The sequence below is a fragment of the Argiope bruennichi genome, chromosome 11, assembly GCF_947563725.1.
Source record: "Argiope bruennichi chromosome 11, qqArgBrue1.1, whole genome shotgun sequence".
Taxonomy (NCBI): domain Eukaryota; kingdom Metazoa; phylum Arthropoda; class Arachnida; order Araneae; family Araneidae; genus Argiope; species Argiope bruennichi.
The window spans coordinates 25,349,091-25,369,271 of record NC_079161.1 but is presented as its reverse complement, the minus strand read 5'-3'; the positions used below and the strand labels follow the sequence as shown (position 1 = coordinate 25,369,271).

Below are 20,181 nucleotides of genomic sequence, written 5' to 3'. Positions count from 1 at the left end.
ATTAAAAGATTATTTGTAAAGTGTGATTATGCATCATTAAGTTATAAAATTTTGATTTTTATCAAATTCATTACATTCAAACATATCACAACGACTTTAAAAGTATTTTTCATTTACAGTTATTTTTTTAAATTATTCTTTTATTCTATTTTATTTTTTAGCCATTTTATTTAAAGAATAACTTCTAATTTGAACCTTATAAAACTAAATAATTTTTGCATTCATCTTAGTAAAAGATTTACATTTTGTGTTCAAAATTTTAAAACATCTAATAACAGTAAAGAAAATAGGAAAATTCAACTATTCATAAGGAGAAAAAGAAAGAAAGAAAGGCATTTACACTTCTAAATGCAAACTATAACTTTGTCTACCAAATCAAAAATCAGCTGTCAACTGGCAAGCGAAAATTTAAATCCATTTTCTATTACGCAAAGTTTCATCTGCTTGTAAAAATATGTTATTCTTAGTTTTTTTTTTTTAATACTTTCATCTCTTTGTGAATTTATTCTTCATTTAAGTGATTTTTTTTGTTGTTATTTATTTAAAAGACGTCAAAGTTTTGACCATTCTGTTACCGATATTTACATTTTATCTGCGTCACTATACACCTGGTCAAAAATTAATTACAGAGTGCATCATTTTACCTTCAGTAGTTAATTGTTGCCACTTCTAATAAGATTTATATTTCCTGTTGTTTTTTTTTGTTTGTTTTTTGCTTTTTTCATTTTAGAGTTCCCATTGTATCTTATTCCAGCTTGGAATCAGGTAATCCAGTCACTGAATTAAGTGGAATTATGTCGTGTTTATTTTTTTTTTTAAAAATGTATTAAATATTCATCTCTTTGATGTATGGATCATTTGATTAATTTTAATGTAATCAATTTCCATATTGAAATATTATATTCAGTGAGAAATTCTGTTCAGAACTAGGAGTTTTATGGAATCATTTCTACACGATGGATGCTCGCGCTGTATAGTAGTAAACCATGTGACTTAGAACTGCAATATTTCGCACAAATATATTTTGAATGGTGGAAATATGTACAAAAAAAGGATTTTCTTTTGAAATTTTTATTAAAATAATTAATTAAAAATTTAGCAATATTTTAATGTTTCCGCACAATAACTCTAGAAAATATTATTGCATTAAATTAATTTTCCCTTTAACGATATAGATTTAAGAAAAATGAATGCCAATTTTTTTAAGAAAAACTTTTTTAATCATTTTCAACATTATATATCTCTGTTTCACCAAATATATAAACACGTGAATTATTTTTTCCATTAAAAGCTAAGGAAGAAAGATTCTGTTTGTATTTTGGCACATTATTTACATAAGTATCCAGAAAGTGAAATTACGGCGCTGCAAAACACAACATACAAGTAGAAAACAGATAATCTGGACCATTACATTTTTAACGGCTCTAAGATATCATGATATTGGTATACATAGAAATATACAAAGTGGCCATAAAATAACTTTCAATGTTTGACAGCATCTACAACTAAAGCGAAATGAAACCACGTTTCATATACAGACTATGAAAGGCATGGGAAAATGAATTCCGCAGAAAAAAAATTAGTACTAAAAGTAGCCAATAAGAGAAATATTGGCGCTGTTGTAACGTATGAACGAGGAAATTTACATATGGGGATGGATTATGTAAAATTCCTAGTGCGTGCGTGATAGCAGCACCATGCATTTCTTACAAAAAGAGAAGGGCAAACGACTTGTTTGTTCTTGACAATTGATGTGTTCTTGACTGTTGTTTGTTATTGATTGTTGATGTGTTCTTAATATGGGCCCTATGTATGTTACATCAGCGTGCTTTACTGCTAAAATTATTATAAACTAGATATAGTAATGCTGTGGCTGGTCTTTGAGTAAACCTGCATGTCTTGAAACAGAACATAAGGGTTGTTATGAACATCGAGACTGACAGTTTATACGCAACAGTGGAGAACGTCATGCAATATGTTGCACATCACAAGAAGGTCAGCATATTGAAAATGTTGCCCGGCTTCCAGGGGGCCCAAATTTTGATGAATAAAGAATTATTTTCTATCAATTTCATGAATTCATTCATAACTGTACTCCCACAGCGCCAGTATTTCCCCTAGTGCCAACTTTTGATACTATTTTTTTTCTTCTGCCTAATTCATTACCCCATGCCTTTAACAGTCTGCATATGAAATTTATTTCGTTCATTTAGCTACAGATGCCCCCAAACAGGGAAAGTTATTTTATGGCCGTACTGTACATTTAACACAACAGACAGGGAATATGTAAGACTATTAAATTTATTAACTAATTAATGAATACCAAAATTTGAATCTTAAAAAGCACTTGTTGAAGGAATAGTGCACATCAAGTCATGCATAAATCAATACATTGAAATTAAACAGAGCCAATATTTTCGATGAATAAGCCAATTGCCAAAGGCGCTGGTATATAATAAGCAGCAAATGTTCTCATTTGAAGAAAATTAAAATGAAATAATTAAAATATAAAACTTAAGAAAAGACTTTATCGAGAAATTTAAAAAAAAATAAAAGTTGAGAGTTCTGAAAGAAGAGAGCCTCCCCCACCCCCACTTTCTGTTTGGATTGGAAGGAAAGTAAAATTTGCAAATTCCAAAAGACACATGAAAGTGCCGTTTTCCCTTGCGTATTCCACAAAACGGTTTTTAGCCGCAGAAACACTATTTCAAATTCACTTGAAATGCCAACAAATTTTTGAAATCAATTTGCAGTTATTTCATATGATTACCTAATAGCTTTTGTTTAAAAAAAAAAAAAGTAAGCCTTTGCAAAACTTTCTCTCGTTAGAGCCCCCCCCCCCCATACACGCACGCAACTCTGTTGTCATGTTATTGAAATTAAATTCTCTATCAAGTCACTATACAAAACAGCAAAAATATTTTGTTGCCTTTATAATTACAATGGAGAGAGAAACATTCGACGAATATCATAAAGAATTCGGCGTATATCTACAATTTTGATTACAAGACAGTATTCCTTTTTCTAAATCGGGACGCTTTTGAATTACTATTTTCACATACGCTTGAATATTTTCACCAATAAGTGTCCTTCTACTTCCTTTGACAGAGTTGATTCAAAATTAAATGTGTATCAATAATTCCATACAAAAGTATATACACCATATTTCATTTATATAATTTTTTGCATTTTTGAGTTATCGTATTTTCATGCTTATAGGCAGTCTAATAGACATTCTGTCAATGAAATTCGACGAAATTTAAGTAAAAATCTATAAACGATATTAAAACTGCGTACCAAACTTCACCTCCAGCTCAAAGCATCTTTGAGTTAACCTTGTTCGAAGACAGACAGACATAATTTATAAAGTGTGTTATTGGAAGTCAGAGAGGACTTCGGAATTCGTCAAGCTCTCGAGTTAGGATACAAGTTTTTGTATTAGTTTAGTTATATTAACGTCCCGTTTTACAAAGCAACACTAGGGCTATTTTGGGACGGACCTCGTCATTTTGAACTGCGGTCAGATGACGAGGACGACACCTGAGATGTCCCTGAGAGATTGAACAAAATGAACGATTGAGACAAAAATTTGACACAAAACTGCATTTGAAGTCACAAAATCATACACCAAATTTGACATATTTAAGTCATTGCGTTTTTCAGTCATCATCTTCTGAAAATACAAACAGATATACGGGTCAAATCCTTGTTGAATATGGCTAAAATTTTGTCAATTGTCTACTCTGTAGACATTAGATCTGTATAACGAATTCTATCTACCTAAGTCTTTTTTGTTTTGTAGTTATCGTATTGAATTATAATCGAAAAGCCGGACATACAGACTTCTGAATGGATTTTGTTCAAAATTTGAGAGAAAGAGAGAGAGTGAGAGCGACGAATGAAATGTGACATATATGAAAAATGAGACGAATGAAATGAGACATATATGAGAATTTTACATATATGAGATAATGAGAGAGTGACATATATGAGACAATGAGATATGAGACATATATGAGACATATAAGAGACATATAAGAACATATGAAATGGGACATATATGAAAAGACAATGGCACATATATGAGAATTTTACATATATGAGACAATGACACATATATGAGAATTTTACATATATGAGACAATGAGACATATATGAGACAATGAGATATGAGACATATATGAGACAATGAAATATGAGACAATGAGTTATGAGACATATGAGACAATGAGACATATAAGTACATATGAAATGAGACATATATGAGACAATGAGTTATGAGACATATATGAGACAATGAGACATATAAGTACATATGAAATGAGACATATATGAGACAATGAGTTATGAGACATATATGAGACAATGAGACATATAAGTACATATGAAATGAGACATATATGAGACAATGAGATATGAGACATATATGAGACAATGAAATATGAGACAATGAGTTATGAGACATATATGAGACAATGAGACATATAAGAACATATGAAACGAGACATATATGAAGGCGAATGAAATGAGACATATATGAAAAAGTAAAAAAACTTTGAGCTGGACGGATGAAATGCCAGAAATGGCCTTTCGAGTACTAACGAACTCGATAACTACATAACTTAAAGAGCTACATGGGTGAAATTTAGCACACAGATTTAGCATCTGAAATGCAAATTCTTATCGAATTTTGAATCATATCTGACAAAGAATTGAAAATATATCGGTTTGTACTGTCAAAAGTATGTAAAAATTATGATTCACAAATGCGATGAAATTCAGTATATGATCCTATGACTACAACTGCTGTTCTATGACAAATTTTGCAATTTAATATTGATCAGTTACAATTAATACTCGAAAATAGCTTAAGAAAACCAAAAAGCTCTGCAGTTCTAATATACTATATATAGCACAAAATCTATTCTACTAAGTATATAATAGAGTCAAAAATAGAATATTTATACTGGTTCGGAATAACATCAAACCGTTCACTTTGAGTTTGCAGGAGGACAAGTCCTTAAATATTGTTATGAATTTGTAATATTGTTTCGCTCCACAGTAAATCTCCTGATCAAGAAGATAGTTTTACAGATATTGTAATGGCAATTGAACGGAGATCGACCCCAGGCCTAGGCGATAAACTTGGCTATCATTTAGTGATTTTGGCAACAAAAATGAAGGATCCTGAATATTCCAGAATCTTGGTGACAGCTTCATTGGGACTCATTGTTGGGCTTTTTTAGTGCACACCCAATGAATCCGAAGATTTTCCGTAACGATATATTTTCAAAACAATTTTCGACTTAGTTTCAATAGTTTACTATCCATTTTAAAACTACACGAAAGTTATTTTTGTGGTAGTACATGACATGATTTTGAATCATGACAGCTAAATGACGAGGAAAATCCACATTAATAAGCACCCTACATTTTTAACTTTCGCAGCACCACAGCGATAGTTCATTCAACTTATGATGGCATATTTAACAGAAAGGCCACAAATATGTTAGATCGTCGGTGAAAAGGTTGTTTTATCCACTATCCGATGGCATCTTACTAGAAAGGCATCAAGTTCCTCAAATCAAATTTTGTAGCAAGTATAAATTCTAAGAATTTTTTACCTCATACAGATGCTGGTAAAAAAAAAAACAAGAAAGGTGTTTTTTCTCTTTTCAGGTCATGAAAATACAAGATTTGTAACCTCTTTTGATCACTTGAGGAGTTCCCTATTTTTATCTTATGTAATTGAAATAAAACTAGCTACAAGAAGCAATACAATATAATTCTAATATGAAGGTACCTACAAGATGCTAGGCAGAAAATATTTTAATTCTGTAAGGGAAGTGAAATTTAATGATTTACTGACACTGTATCTGTATGGACCACTAAGAAAATATTAGTCTGCAAATGTTCGATTTAATTTAAAGCACAGATTTCAAAAAATTTCTATTACATTGAGAGGAAAAATATACAAAATAATTGTGAAGTAAAATTAAATTTAGTATGGTTATCCTTTTTCCCAGAATATCATCAAAAGGAATCTATACAATTATTTATCTAATTCTTTTTAAATTAGATTCTAAAATATAATAAAATATCAAAAAAGAAAGAATATTTCATTTTTATTTTATTTTTTAGATTATCTCGAAAATATATCAAAGCAAAAAAAAAATTATTATTATACTTGGACTTCAAATCTGATTAATAAATGGGGCAAACTGGCTGAAATGTTTTAAAGAATTTGGAAAGGATACTAAATTAAAAAAAAAAATAGAGAGGGCATTATATTCCATCATAGAAGGTAAAATATTATTGTTCAACAAATAGAACACTAACCCTAAAGGGTTAATCCAGATAATTAATGAATAAATCAAGACATTTTTACATATCCTTTGCTTATATATTATACATAGTAGATCTGAAGATTAAAACAAAGAGTGTCCAAATGAAAAGGCACCAAACGACACTGAGGGTATAAAGGAAAACTTTATCCAAAGTATACACCACAGGCCTCAGCACAGAGGTCCCTCTGATTAACGAGCTAAAGGATTCCTTGTTCCCAGAATTCCTCAGACCGTGACGAGAGCCAGTCCTTCACAGCGTCCTCGAGTCCGCCGACCGAGTTGAAGCGCTCGCCTTTCAGATGTTCTTTCAGGAGATCACAAGAAAATAAACATGAAACACATGAAAATCGCAGGGCGACATGTCCGGGCCGTAGGGCGGATGATCGAGCTGCTCCCACAAATCATGGAGCAGAACCACGCCCTCCGCGAGTAGCACCGGTCCTTTGTTCTTGATCGGCCTGCGTAGTCTTCCGAGCATCTCACAGTACACATCGTTAATGGTTCTTCTGTGCTCGAGTAATTCAACAAGTGGTGGACCTTGGACGGCGCTCTTTATAAGAGTCTCTGCTCTCTCCCACGCATGCTCTGATCTACGTCGGAAACTCCAATCGCATCCCTAGATGTCCCGCCACGTTCTGCCATAGTGGAATAGGCAAATATGTTAAATGGTTACAATGTTACGACGTTTCGTACCTTTTCATTTGAACACCTCTTGCAAAATAATGCTCTTACAAGAATTATAATATCTTGTGATTAAATATTATAATAAACATGACACAAACTTTAAATAATGCTTTTATTGACTTTACACCTCAAAAAGACACAAAATTTGTACAAAAATTATCACACTAGAATAAAACTGTTGCTGTACAAGACGATCGATTCATTGATAGAAAAACCAAAAGTTCAGAAAATACCAGCAATGCTCAATAATACAAAACACTTGTTGTAACCACTAGCAAATCGCAAGTATTATTTTACATGTGGCACAAGAGTTCTTTAGGTACATAAACATCATAAGAACACCAAACATACAACAATGAATGGCAAAGTTGCCATAGGCAGTGCTTGAGGAAACTGACCAGCAGTAATGTAAAGTTATACAAAAGTGACCAGTAAACTTTATCAACTCTTACTACTCAAAAAAAAATTAATGTCAAGTGGTCCATTGATATACATCAGCTTATTAACCTAATACAGGCACTTTTTACAAAAATTTGTAAAAACAAACAAGTTGTGTTAATTACATTTGTTAATTCGGAACAGGGTATCCTGATTAAAGGCATAAAAAGTAATAATTTATACCAAAATAGCCATTTAGTTATGCAAATGGTGCACCAACAATAAGCAATTTTTCTATTAAAAAGCCATTTTTCTATTAAAATTTTAATATTTTTTTATTTAAAATTCTCAATTTATTTTTATTTATATTAATTATTTAATTTATTTTTATTTAAAATTTACCGAGCATGGAGATTACGACAGCCATTTTGGGTTGCTGACAGCAATCGTCACATACTTACTGTCATTACGAATGTGGTCTCCTAGATTTCCAGATCTAATATCACTAATGACCCTGTTGCTAGAGGCTTCATTGTACAACTGTATACTACTAATGAAAATTTCATTTCCCAGATAAATTAAAATTCCATATCAATTCATTAATTGATTCAAGAATATTGCATATAGCATGCCATATAAAAGATTGATTTTTGGCATCTGCAAAGTCACTACGGAGCTGGTATCGAACTTAATTCTGGCTGGTACTTATTGGTAAAAAAAAAAATCTAAAGAGTTGCTCTCTTTTATTCAATTTAAATTTATAATTGATCCTGTGTGCTACCTATACTTTTGAACCTTTTCCCAGACACTCGATAATTTCATTTGTGAAGTTAAATATTACAGATCTGATATGTTACCTGGAGTGAAAAATTGATATAGCAGTCTAAAATACCTGATATGGTAAAATGTTCGAGTACATTTATCATGCAATTCAAAAATAACTGAAATAACAATGAAACATATTAAAGTTATCTTAAATCAGCTAAGTATATTGAGTATAGTCAAAAAGTCAGAACATTTTTAGTTAACACATTGCATGCTGGTATACTTCACTGCACACTTATATACATCGCAGGCTCTCCAGCACGAATTCATTAAATATGTAGTTTTACGTTATCCATACTTTAGAGGCAGACTGCAAAAGATTTGTAAGTGCATTTCCTGCAAGCAATGTGTTAAAGATAAATTTCAGTTTATTTACTAAGCCTAATTAATAATAATTTTATGCCATAAATATTTAGTTTTGTTGCATAAAAGATTTTTATCTGATTGACAAAAAATCAATATAATATTTTTTAACTGAAAATTTCAATTTATATTTCTATAAATTGTATACTTTTCATAATTTTATGCAATCAAAATTTGAATTAATTTCAAGTTTTACAATTAAAAACATTCTATAAAAGATATTATGCTGTTTTATAATATATTAAAATCAAACTTTAACATGTGTTTAACTTTCTTTTAAAAAGAAATAACATTTGAAACATAGAACAAACATTTGAAAATCACTTCATTACTAAGAAAAATGTTTCATTAAATTTCAAATAGAAAACAATAACTTCAATTTTTAGATTATTAAATTTCAAATTACATTCAAACAACAAATACCTGTTTTGAAAATATTTATGTTCCATGTTAAAATTGCATTTATAAATGTGTTATTAGACATTTATAAATGTAATATTTTTTATACATTTATCAAACATAAATATGTTCATCACAGAAAATTATAGACTAGTATAAATAGCTTTTAATAAACTTTCTTATAGAAATTTTTTTATAAAACTTGCCATACCATTTAATGGTACGCTTCTTTATAAAATAAGGTAAGGTATTTTAAGATTTAAAAAATAATCACATAGTCACACTTACACATTAAAAAACACCACATTAATATAAAATAGAACAATTACAATCCACATATCAAGTAATAAATAGCCAGTCATATTCCTTTACACCATTGAAATCAGAAACCTAAACGTTCCAGTTGCCTTTGAATTCACTTGGATATCCACTGCACAATTTGATTTGCTGGTAAGTATATAATGAAGTTTCATGAAAAATAACCAAGCTGCATTCATTGTCAAGATAATCTCAGCTCAAAAGTCATCGAATAACGGGTGGCCTTTGTAGGTCTTGCAGCTGCGGCAAAATTCGCTCAATGGAATTTACAGTAGACGTAGGATCGTTGTCCAAGTTCATGTCCACACTGCAAGCATTGTCCAAGTTTTGGTTCTGAAGGTCCAACTGCTTGGCCAACATTCGAGAAGTGGCTGTAGAGTATGATGGAGGTGGTGTGTATTTAGGGGGAGGGTCATCTAGGAATGCACTGTTAGTAGATCCTTGACTCATGGAAGAAGTTGAGTTGTAGGAATGCCTTGAGTTTGATGAAGGCAGAGGAACCATTGGGCAGCACAAAAGCTTCAGGCGCTAAATATAAATTTAATAAAATATTAAACTTAAGTTGAAAAAAAAACTATATATATATTTAAAAATATTATTAAAAAATTTAGAACAATATAACTTACAATAAAATCTGACATAAATTTAACTTTTGAGTTTCACCTTTTTCATGGTGGGCAAAGTTATATATGAAGTTATATTATCAGGAATCAACAATTACTTTGTGGATTTCAAGCAATCAATGCAAATTTAACCAAACTGTATATAATTTATTATGTAATATTAAACCAATATCTATTCAATGCACGGCAGATTGCTTATGAATAATTATGTAGTAATTAATTTTGAAAAAAACAATGCTTTCCAAAAAAAAAAAAATTTTCTGCAATGTTTGGCAAAAAAAGCTTTATTACAAAATGTAATATAACTACAATTATATTCCATTTTGTAAGCGACTAATCCAAAATGCAATTTGGGATTGGTTGCTTGTAGTATAACTACATCCATTTGTGCAATTAAGTTGAAGATATATATTAAAAATATGCAATCTAATGTTAAAAATAATTAAAATGCAAAATTAGAAGATCTTCTTTATACCATTTCAAAAACAAAATTTTATGCTTAAAATCTTTATTATATATATTGTAATGTTGTGTAATACGTTTTATAAAATAAAAGGTGGTTTTATTTTCTGTTATTGCTATTGTTATTTCACTATATACACAAAGAAATATGTTTTGTAACAATATATTGAGGTATACCAATTAACATAATTTCATAAAATACTAAATTTTCATTTAATCATTATCAAATTGAATCAATATAATGCTAAATTATCAGTTTTTGTCTATAATAATTGGATGTTTAATGAGCAGTTCACACAAAGAATGAATTTTACAAATAATTTGTAAAGCACAGGCAGAAATAAAAGTGTAATGCTACAGAGTTTGCATTAGCAGCAAACTCATCAAGAGACCATAATAAAGTCAAATGGAAACCATGACTTAAAATTCACATGAAGCAAACAGTTCACATGAAGTGTGAACTGTTATGTATCCACGGGATACATTTCTGCCCATCTCCTAGATAAACTTTTTAAGCCTTTTAAAGGTTAATCTATTATCTTTCATAAATTCTTTGTTGTAGCATTTAATTTTTTAAAAAGTTTGAATTATTATAAGGTCTTAAAAAGTGATGTATCAAGAACTGTGCTTATTTAAAACCACTAAACTGCAATTAGTTTATGCAGCAAGTTAACAACTGACACATTACTAACATTGCACTATGTATTATTGTAATTATTTATATGTAATGAAAATAAGAAAATATTTATTGGATCTTCAGAGCCAATATATCAATTTCTTATTAATATTTTATGGTAAAACTCTGATTCGATAATGATTAATAAATGTCATCTTTGAATGCTTTACGTCCATTAACTTATAGCAATTAAGGATATCAAACTCAGCTGCTAGCATCAAAGATAATAAACAAGATCTATATTTAGGTGCACAGAAACTCCCAATTTTTATAAAAACATAGGTTTATTTTTAAAACACAGAATGTAAATAACATGGGCAATGAAAAAATTAATATTTTCGTCCTGGTGGCATTCCATTTCAGTCAGTATTTTATTTATTTTAGGAGATATCTTATACACAATAATTATTTCCAAGACTGATCCAAGATGAATGTCAACAGAAATTCTGGATCTGATATTTTAATTTATAAAAAGAAACTGAGAAGTACTTTAAAATATGGAAACAATTTCAATACTGATTTCAACCTTTCCAGGCTAATATTTATATAATTCAAGCATCCAAACCTTATTGAATTTCACTTTGAATCTGAAACAGCTTTGGATTTCAATTACCTTTCTTTTATAGAATTAGGAAGTAATTCAGTATTTATAAAAGAAATCATGAAAAGTAAAACAGTCTTCTAAAATATTGTGTGTGCTTAGGAATTTTAATAAAATAACAGAATACAGATTTGTTCAAGAATATAGGAATTTTATTAGAATTTGGAATATAAAAAATAATTATGTGCAACAAGGAATTTTAAAAATTAAATTACAAAGTTCTTACTAAAAATTTGTTAATATTGTTTTGTTTGTTATTTGGATTATAAGTTTGATATCCTTGGACCAAACACTGCATTTAATAAATATTTCATAATGAAAATTAATAAAGATAAATTACCTCCATAAAAGGTTTATCACTTCTCACAGCAAAAACCTTGAAGGCTTGGTATGCCCCCACAGTGATAATCAGCACCAAAGGGAACATCTGAATACAAAGATTCAAAGTTTTGGCCCATTGCTGCCAATATCGGTAATTGTCCATCAATTCTCCCATGGCAGAATTGGGGTCAATGGAGCTTGTTCTTAAAAATGATATGGTCAGCATCTAAAGAAACAAAAGGAAGAAATGGGATCATCCAGGGATAAGATATATGTTATAACTAGTTGAACTTGCGAATTATTGTTTAATAAATTTTGTAATAAAATATTAAAAAATGTTATACAATAATATAACTATACCACATATGTATAATTTAATATACATATGTATATTAATAATAACATATGTATCATAAACATATGTATTTTTTTTATTAAAAATTTAAAATCTGTAAAATATCAGTTTCTACTCTTGACATTTTTATCCTTTTTTTTAAGTTATTAATCTAATTTCAAATCAAAAACTTCAGTTGCATATCAGCATAATTTGCATACCTATTTTAATACTAAATAATGTAAGTTTATACAACAAAACAAAAAAAAAATTGCTAATGAAAAATATAAGTTTGGGACTTAGAATTCAAGGGACAGAAAATATTCTAGGAAAATGCAGAAACATATTTAAAACTAGAAATGTCACTATATCTTCAATATGTGTATAAAAATATGAAATTCACAAATGTTTTTAATGCACTATAATTAGACAGAAGTTCACATTTCCTTATGAAATTAATACAAAATCCTTTTTAAAAGTGCTTAATTTTTAATTTGTATTGAATTTATTTGTTAAATTGCACCAATTTATAATAAAATATTTCCACCACTACACTTTTTTATGTCATTTATTCAAATAATTTTCAAGAATATTGATATTCAGAGTACTTACCAGAAAAGACAGAGGAAGAACGACATTCCACATGAAAGTAAAGAATGGCAAGAGCTTTGTTCTTCTAATAGGATTGTGACTTATGACTGTGACTAGCTGATCAGTGCCAAATGGCCGACCTAGAGAGAATATTCAGTTAAATCATTCCATTTGAAACATTTCAAGCAAATCACAAGTTTGATTTGCAATATTTTTATAATAAAATTTATAGAAAAGAAGAAATAAATTAATTCTATATTTTTAATACCAGAAATATATGCATAAAAGAAACAAAAATATATAAATAAAATAATTAAAATTTAAAAAAGTGGATCAGTTGTAATTTTTTTTTAAAAGAAAGAACTAATTACCCCTTCTAATGACACATAAACAATTAACTATACCATAATCTTTATATGTTATAATAAATGTCTGATTAAATTGCTCTGTTTTAATGCTCTGAAAGAAATAAAAAAGACAAGGGAAAACTTAAATTTCATAATTATAGAGTTCCTTTTTTTTCCACTCCCAACAGCAAAATATTACCGAAATGCACATAAAATTAAATGGGAAAACATTTGACGCAAATACCCACTGCAATTTGTGGTAAGAGTGAACAGAAAATGTACAAATCAAAAAATATACATTTAAATAAAAATGTACTTGATCATAATATATATTGGATAGCAGTTACTTCTATAAATTAAAATGAATAAAAGTTAATTATGAACTTTGTTTTAAATTAAATATACACAAAATACCTTAAACAAAATTAAGAGAATTTCACACATTGTTCAAAACAGCAAGTAAAAAGCTAAACTTTTAAATAATCCATACTATAAAAACATTTCATTTCCCTTTCAAATTCATTACCTTGTTTTCAATTATTCTTAATATTTGTAAAATATTGGTATTTGCTTTTCTCTTAAAATATGATAAAGAATGCATATAATATGAATAAGCAAATTACTGATATACAAAATGCAGAAAATGTCAGCAAGCCTCATTGTTCAAAATCACAACTCAAAAGAACATAATTCGATACTATATATTTTAAAAGAAAAAATGAACTAAATAACATTTCAAAAATGAATGGAGATTTGTTTACCTCTAATAAATAATATAGCAAACAACATTATGAAATACATCAACACTATCCACCATAGAGAACTGATGCAGAAATCCAAATAATACACAATATAAATTCCCATCTGCAAAAATAATTTTAAAAAATTATAGTTGATAAAATAGAACCTTAATTTTAATCAAAGCTGTATACATTTACTTTACATAAAATAATTAAACAATAAAAATCATTATAATAAATTAATAAATAAATAATGAAATAAAAAAATGAAGTATTACTTAATGAAAAATATTTAATAATGTTAATATTAAAGGGAATAAGCAAGTGTGTATGCAAGTGTGTGTGTTATCTTCTTATCTGTTTAAAAAGCTATGAAGGGCTAACTAATTAAGCATGAAATATTTCTGAATTGAGAATTATTGCTGCATATATTTATTTTTTGGCAGGTAAACATTTATCTCGCATTTATCAGAAAATAAGTAGCATCAAAAATAAAATTATAGTGAAGTATCAAAATATATTAAATATTAAATTTTTTTTAAACTCGCTAAAAAAGGGAAAAACTATCAAACAAGACAAAATCAGGAAGGAAAAAAACTTACATTTGATGTAATTGGAAGTCCTAAGAGGAAAGCTAAATTACATGTAATAAATGTCAATGTTGTATGCCAAGCTTTGAAGACTTTGTAATTAACAGCTATGATGGATTCTACAACACAATACCATATCACCACCTGAAAATGCAAAAGACATAAGCACAATTCATAAAATCTGCACAGCAAAATATATATACAATGAATGCATACAATGAATACATACATATGCAATGAATGCATTTTAAAAATTTAGATAAGTCACAGGAAAATTTAAATGGTCAATATTTAAAACTATTTAATATCTTTAATGCTATGCAGAATTCAAGTAAAATAAGTAGCTTTCAATCTTACAAAAACCATTTGTAACATGACAAAACAAATTCTATGCAGCACATTAAGGAAACAAGAATCTAATTATCTATATCTATATAATTCATTAATATTTAATATAAAATAAAGTAATATCTAGAGTTAAAGATTATAATACATCAAAAAAGTATACTTGTAAAACATTTGAAATTACTTATATAAAAAAATAAGTCAGAGATATTGAGAGCTTTAATCATTATTTATTCAAATTATTGAACTTTTGAACTTAAACTTGAAGCTATAAATTATTTTGATCTAATAACTTTAAGCTTGAGAAATTAGTGTAGCAGTTAAATCATAACTTTTTATATAAGTGAATTGTGCAAATCTAATAGCTTTCTCAATTTATAGCACTTAACAAGAATATGCATAAAGTAAGCATTATCTACAATGAAGTTGAACATGAAGAAAGGAGCCAGCTAATCATTCAGAAAACTAAAGATGGATTTCTTTTTTAAAAAATTATCTTAGTTCAGTATAAACAAGACAAAATTCTCTTTTGTTAAAGTTTTACAATAAATAATGCTAAAATTCAAGCTAAAAACATTCCTTAATTTAAAAACAAAATCACAAAATTTTAAGCTTGTAATCAGATAATAGAAAGATAACAATCAATAAAAAAAACTGATGAAAATGATCAAAATAAGTAGAATATTAACCTGTTGTCCAAATCCAAACAATATCATGGCTGTATAAAAGCAAATCGACCAAAAGGATGAGATGCTTCGAACTCCTTCGACAGCCAGAGCAGCTGGAAAGGTTTCTGTTGCTAATCTCAAAACCTGATAGCCACTTTGATATACAAAACTCTCCTTAGGTATAACACTCACACCAAACAATAGACTTGTCACTGAAACATTTTTATGGTGCCAAATCCCAGGTTTCAATGCTTTCACAGATGATTCTTCTTCTAGAAAGAATAATTAAAAACAAACACATTAAAGGAGTAATCAAAAATTGATATTTGAATGTATGTGAATATAGCCTACAATTATGATTTGACACAATTTAAATGTTAAATTAGTTTACATTTAAAATACATTGCTCAAAAATTATTTTTAAATATTGAAGAAATAAAAGTTTTTCATTAGCTATATCTAATGTTACATATAATATAATTACTTTTGAATTTTTAATAATGTTGGTAATAATAAATAAAATATAATGTTGGTTATATTTTATAATTTTCCAATGGAGTCAATTTACCTTAGATATACAAATAAAACATAGCAAGTTAAATTAATCTTGGAATCCATCAGGTGTTTTGTAAGAGGAAAAATGACATAAAATCATAATAAAATGCAAGTTTATGTGTAGTTATAATAATCAAGCACTGTGCCATCATATAAATCACAAAATAGACAATATGTTTATTACTGCGAGATCATACAGTAGTATTACTGCATTACAGTACATAACTAGTGACTGCACAAAAAATATAACACTGTAAATGAGATTTTTTTAAAATTCAGAAGAAAAGAACAAAGAAATAAATATACAAAAATGATAAAAACTATTTAAAATTTAGATAAAATAATTCCAACAAAATAAGAAAATTATTTTAAATTATTTTTATACAACATTAGTACATTCTATTAAAAAATCATCCATTCATATAAAAAAATTCCGAATTGAGAATAAATAATAAGTCTATTAAGGTTTCTTTTCACATCTGAAACCATTTTCATGGATAACAAATTTCATTTCACCATAGACAAAAGAAATATTAATATTTCTCAATAAATATCCAAAAACAGCTATTTTCCATTCAAAAATTCCAAAGCTGAACAAGGCAATTAATAAAATGATTAACTAAAGACTAATAAAAAAGGGAGTTCATAATGACAGTTTTTAAATAAACAAATTTTGAACATAATGTGTTACAATGTGTCATTCTTGAGTTATATGTTTAAAAGAAAAGTAAATGGATTCTTTAACACATTTTTTCAAAATACTTACCATAAGATGAATATGCTAAGGAAAGGTTTCTTTTATGAAAAACATTCGCAGCACAAGCAAACAAGAAAGAAGATGTGACCAACACAATTATAGCAGTAACAGCAATGGAAATTAAGTTCCTAAAAATAAAACAGATTCAAATATATCTTATCTTAATTTACAATTAAAAGTGTAAGAATTTATATAGTATATGTGAAAAGAATATTTGCAATTGTCAAATATTCTGCCAAAGATTCACCCTTCCTTTTAAAATTTTATAATAATTCTACAGAAAAAGATAATTAAAACTATTTTTACCGTTTGTATGACCAATAATAATTATTAATATTCTTATTTATAAATAGAATTAGACCCAGCCATCAATTAATTTAAGCTGCAAATAGAATGAAATTCCACAAAAAGAGAATATGTAAGGGAATTTAATAATATCTAAAAATTATATTTTCAACATATCAAAAGTTTTTATTGAAATATTCCATTTTTAATTTTGGAAAATATTAAACCAATGAACATTACAAAATGGATTTGACGTTTCAAATATCACATATTTTACCAAATTGTGTACAAGATGATTTTTTTGAAAGAATTCTTATTTTATTCTGAACATACCATCTAAAAGCCATTTTTCAATATTTTGAGTTAGAAAAATTAGTGGATTTTCCACATTTCAAGAAAACACATATAAAGTATTAAATATAACTAATTACAAAGTCACAAATATATTGCATACTTCTAAAACATTGAGTATTTGAAATTTTCAATTCAGAAGACATAAATGTGTTATAAATTTAAAGTATATAAAAAAGAAAAAACAAAATATTATTTGCTGCTTAGTAAAGTCCAACTGAAAGTGTCATAAAAATATTAAAATTCACTGAACCAGACTATCATGTCAACATCAATTTGTACACATAATATTTTTATTACAAGAATATTCTAAAAATCTATCAAATAATTTTAACATTGTGTCATAATACAAAATATCTAAGCAAATAGTGACCATTTAATTCATTAAAAAAAAAAAAAAAAAAAAAAAAAAAAAACCACAGACAACAGTAGAAGCTATATATTTTGCAAGGCAATTAAAGTATTATCCAGGAATGCTTTTTATTTCATATTGATTCTAAATTAAATCACTTTATTAAAGCAAACTTCTAAAAGCATTTTTTTTTTAATTTATACTTAGTTTACTATAATATCCTTAGTATATTATTAATACTATAGTTTAAAAAGTTAAATTACAGCAACTTCAAGGAAAAATCTTAAAAGAGATAGAGGTGCGGGGAAGAATATGATACATATTTGAACAAGAGTTTGTAAAAGATAACAGAAATAGTTTATTTCTGAAAAATAAAACTCTCAATTAAATCAGACAAAAATATTGGTTAGTCTCTACCCAAGTTCATTTTGCATTCAATCTAGTGAGCTGCTAGTTTTAAAATGTAAAATTCTTTAACTGTTGTTACATATTTTTGTAGATGCCACAATCTTTAATCCAAAACATATAATGAACTAATATGTTCAGTAAAGTGATTTATCAGAAACAAAAAGATAACCGAGATTTAAAAGCCATAGTTAGACTTGCGTAATTAACTTATTAATATTTTGGAACATGATTAAATAAAAAAAATCAAGATTAACATTCATCACAAAATCTAAAACTTCAACGAGTTTGTTAATCCAGCCTAATTCAGCTTGATTTCTATCAAAACTATAAGATTCCATTCAAAATCTCTTGTGAGATTTTAAAAAATTGATGGTTATTATGAATTATTTCAAATGTCATTGCAAATACAGACAATAGATCCGACTATTACAATAATATTGCTATATAGCATCTGAAAATGTTTTTTAACTCTCTGAATATGCAGATATATAATGCATAGAGAAAAAAGGAGGAATATAAGTGTTTATCCAGTTAAAAATACAGAAAGAAAGGAATTAGGAATTCAACAGAGAAGAATTATTTTTCAAGAAAATTACACCTGAAAAATATTTTTATTAATTTATTTCGTTAATTATAAATCTAAATTAACTACAGATTTTGTTAAATTTATTCAAATTGATTATAAGCATTGCATATTATATTTTATAAAGAGCTTAGTTCTAATTTTAAAAACTTTTAAAAACATTTATTTATTTTAACAATGAAGAACGTCATTTCTAAGTTAAATTGCTTAGATCAAAATTTAAAGGGATTTAAAAATAAAAAATCGAAAACAAAGCTATTTAGTTTTCTTGTATGTTATATCCAAAAAAATTAGATGTACACAAAATTTATAGAATTATATAAATTTATGGACACCATCCACTTGCAACTGAGAAAGAAATCCTAATACTTACAGTATTATATAAAATTTGGTTATTAGAATTGGAAATGAACGGTTATAAAAATGAAAATGATTTTCAGACAAGAAAGAATAATGAGTTCTACTTCAAAAAAGCATTCCAAAGATATTCACTCACTTTGTTATATTAGTTGATGTTTTATTGTGACTACAGATATGTAAAGCAACTGTTCCCAATAGACCCCATGTGATGAAAGCTTCTCTGGCAGCCAGCCACCAAGCCTAAAAAAAGAAAATGGCTTTATTTTCAATAAAATTGCCAATAATCACACACACAATTAGGGATGAAATAAAATATACATTGGGAAATTAAACAGAGTTCCATTGTTAAGGATAAAATACTATGAAACATACATTAGTTGATAATATCTGTCTATCAAGATATTATATTGTAAATATTTTTATCTCCAGAATTCAGAGCATTATAAGATTACTAAACATATGTAAATACCTTTAAACGCTTTGAAATGCTTGTAAATATTTATTTATAGTGTAGATCTTTTAATAAAGATCTTTATATAGCAGAAAAATGATAACCAAAACACAAGAATTTGTTTATGTTTAAAAGAAAAGAATATTGCTTTATTATATTTCCCAAGTCTAGCATTAAGATTCATTTAAGAACAAAATTTGAATAAAAATAAAAGAAAAGAAAACAAACACATAATCAAAGTAAGTAAATAGCTATAGTTATTTTTTTTAACTATGCTGCTAAAAAAAAACTAATGAAATATTCTGAAATTCGATATTTAATTAATGTATCAAACATGTTTCATCTTCAGCTAATATTTTTTTTTCAATGGAAACTTAACACTTATAGAATTTTTTTTTAAAAAGGCATTGTCATTAAATGTCAATGATCATTGTCAAAGTGAATCAAATTACAAGTCAAAGATTTTC

The 20,181-nt window shown here is 27.5% G+C and overlaps 1 protein-coding gene across 4 annotated transcripts in view; it reads right to left on the bottom strand.

Annotated features, from left to right (window-relative positions):
* Positions 1–7,126: 7,126 nt before the first annotated feature.
* The window catches only part of LOC129957203 (sodium-dependent transporter bedraggled-like), a 196,193-nt gene continuing 183,138 nt past the window's right edge, over positions 7,127–20,181 (bottom strand). For all 4 annotated transcript variants that reach the window (XM_056069419.1, XM_056069417.1, XM_056069416.1 and 1 more), the window contains 8 exons: positions 19,400–19,503; positions 16,934–17,052; positions 15,634–15,884; positions 14,612–14,743; positions 14,031–14,133; positions 12,944–13,062; positions 12,017–12,223; positions 7,127–9,842 (listed from right to left, as the gene is read on the bottom strand). In XM_056069419.1, coding sequence (XP_055925394.1) covers positions 9,519–9,842; positions 12,017–12,223; positions 12,944–13,062; positions 14,031–14,133; positions 14,612–14,743; positions 15,634–15,884; positions 16,934–17,052; positions 19,400–19,503 — 1,359 coding nt within the window. In that variant the 3' untranslated portion in view covers positions 7,127–9,518. The remainder of the gene's footprint in view (positions 9,843–12,016; positions 12,224–12,943; positions 13,063–14,030; positions 14,134–14,611; positions 14,744–15,633; positions 15,885–16,933; positions 17,053–19,399; positions 19,504–20,181) is intronic.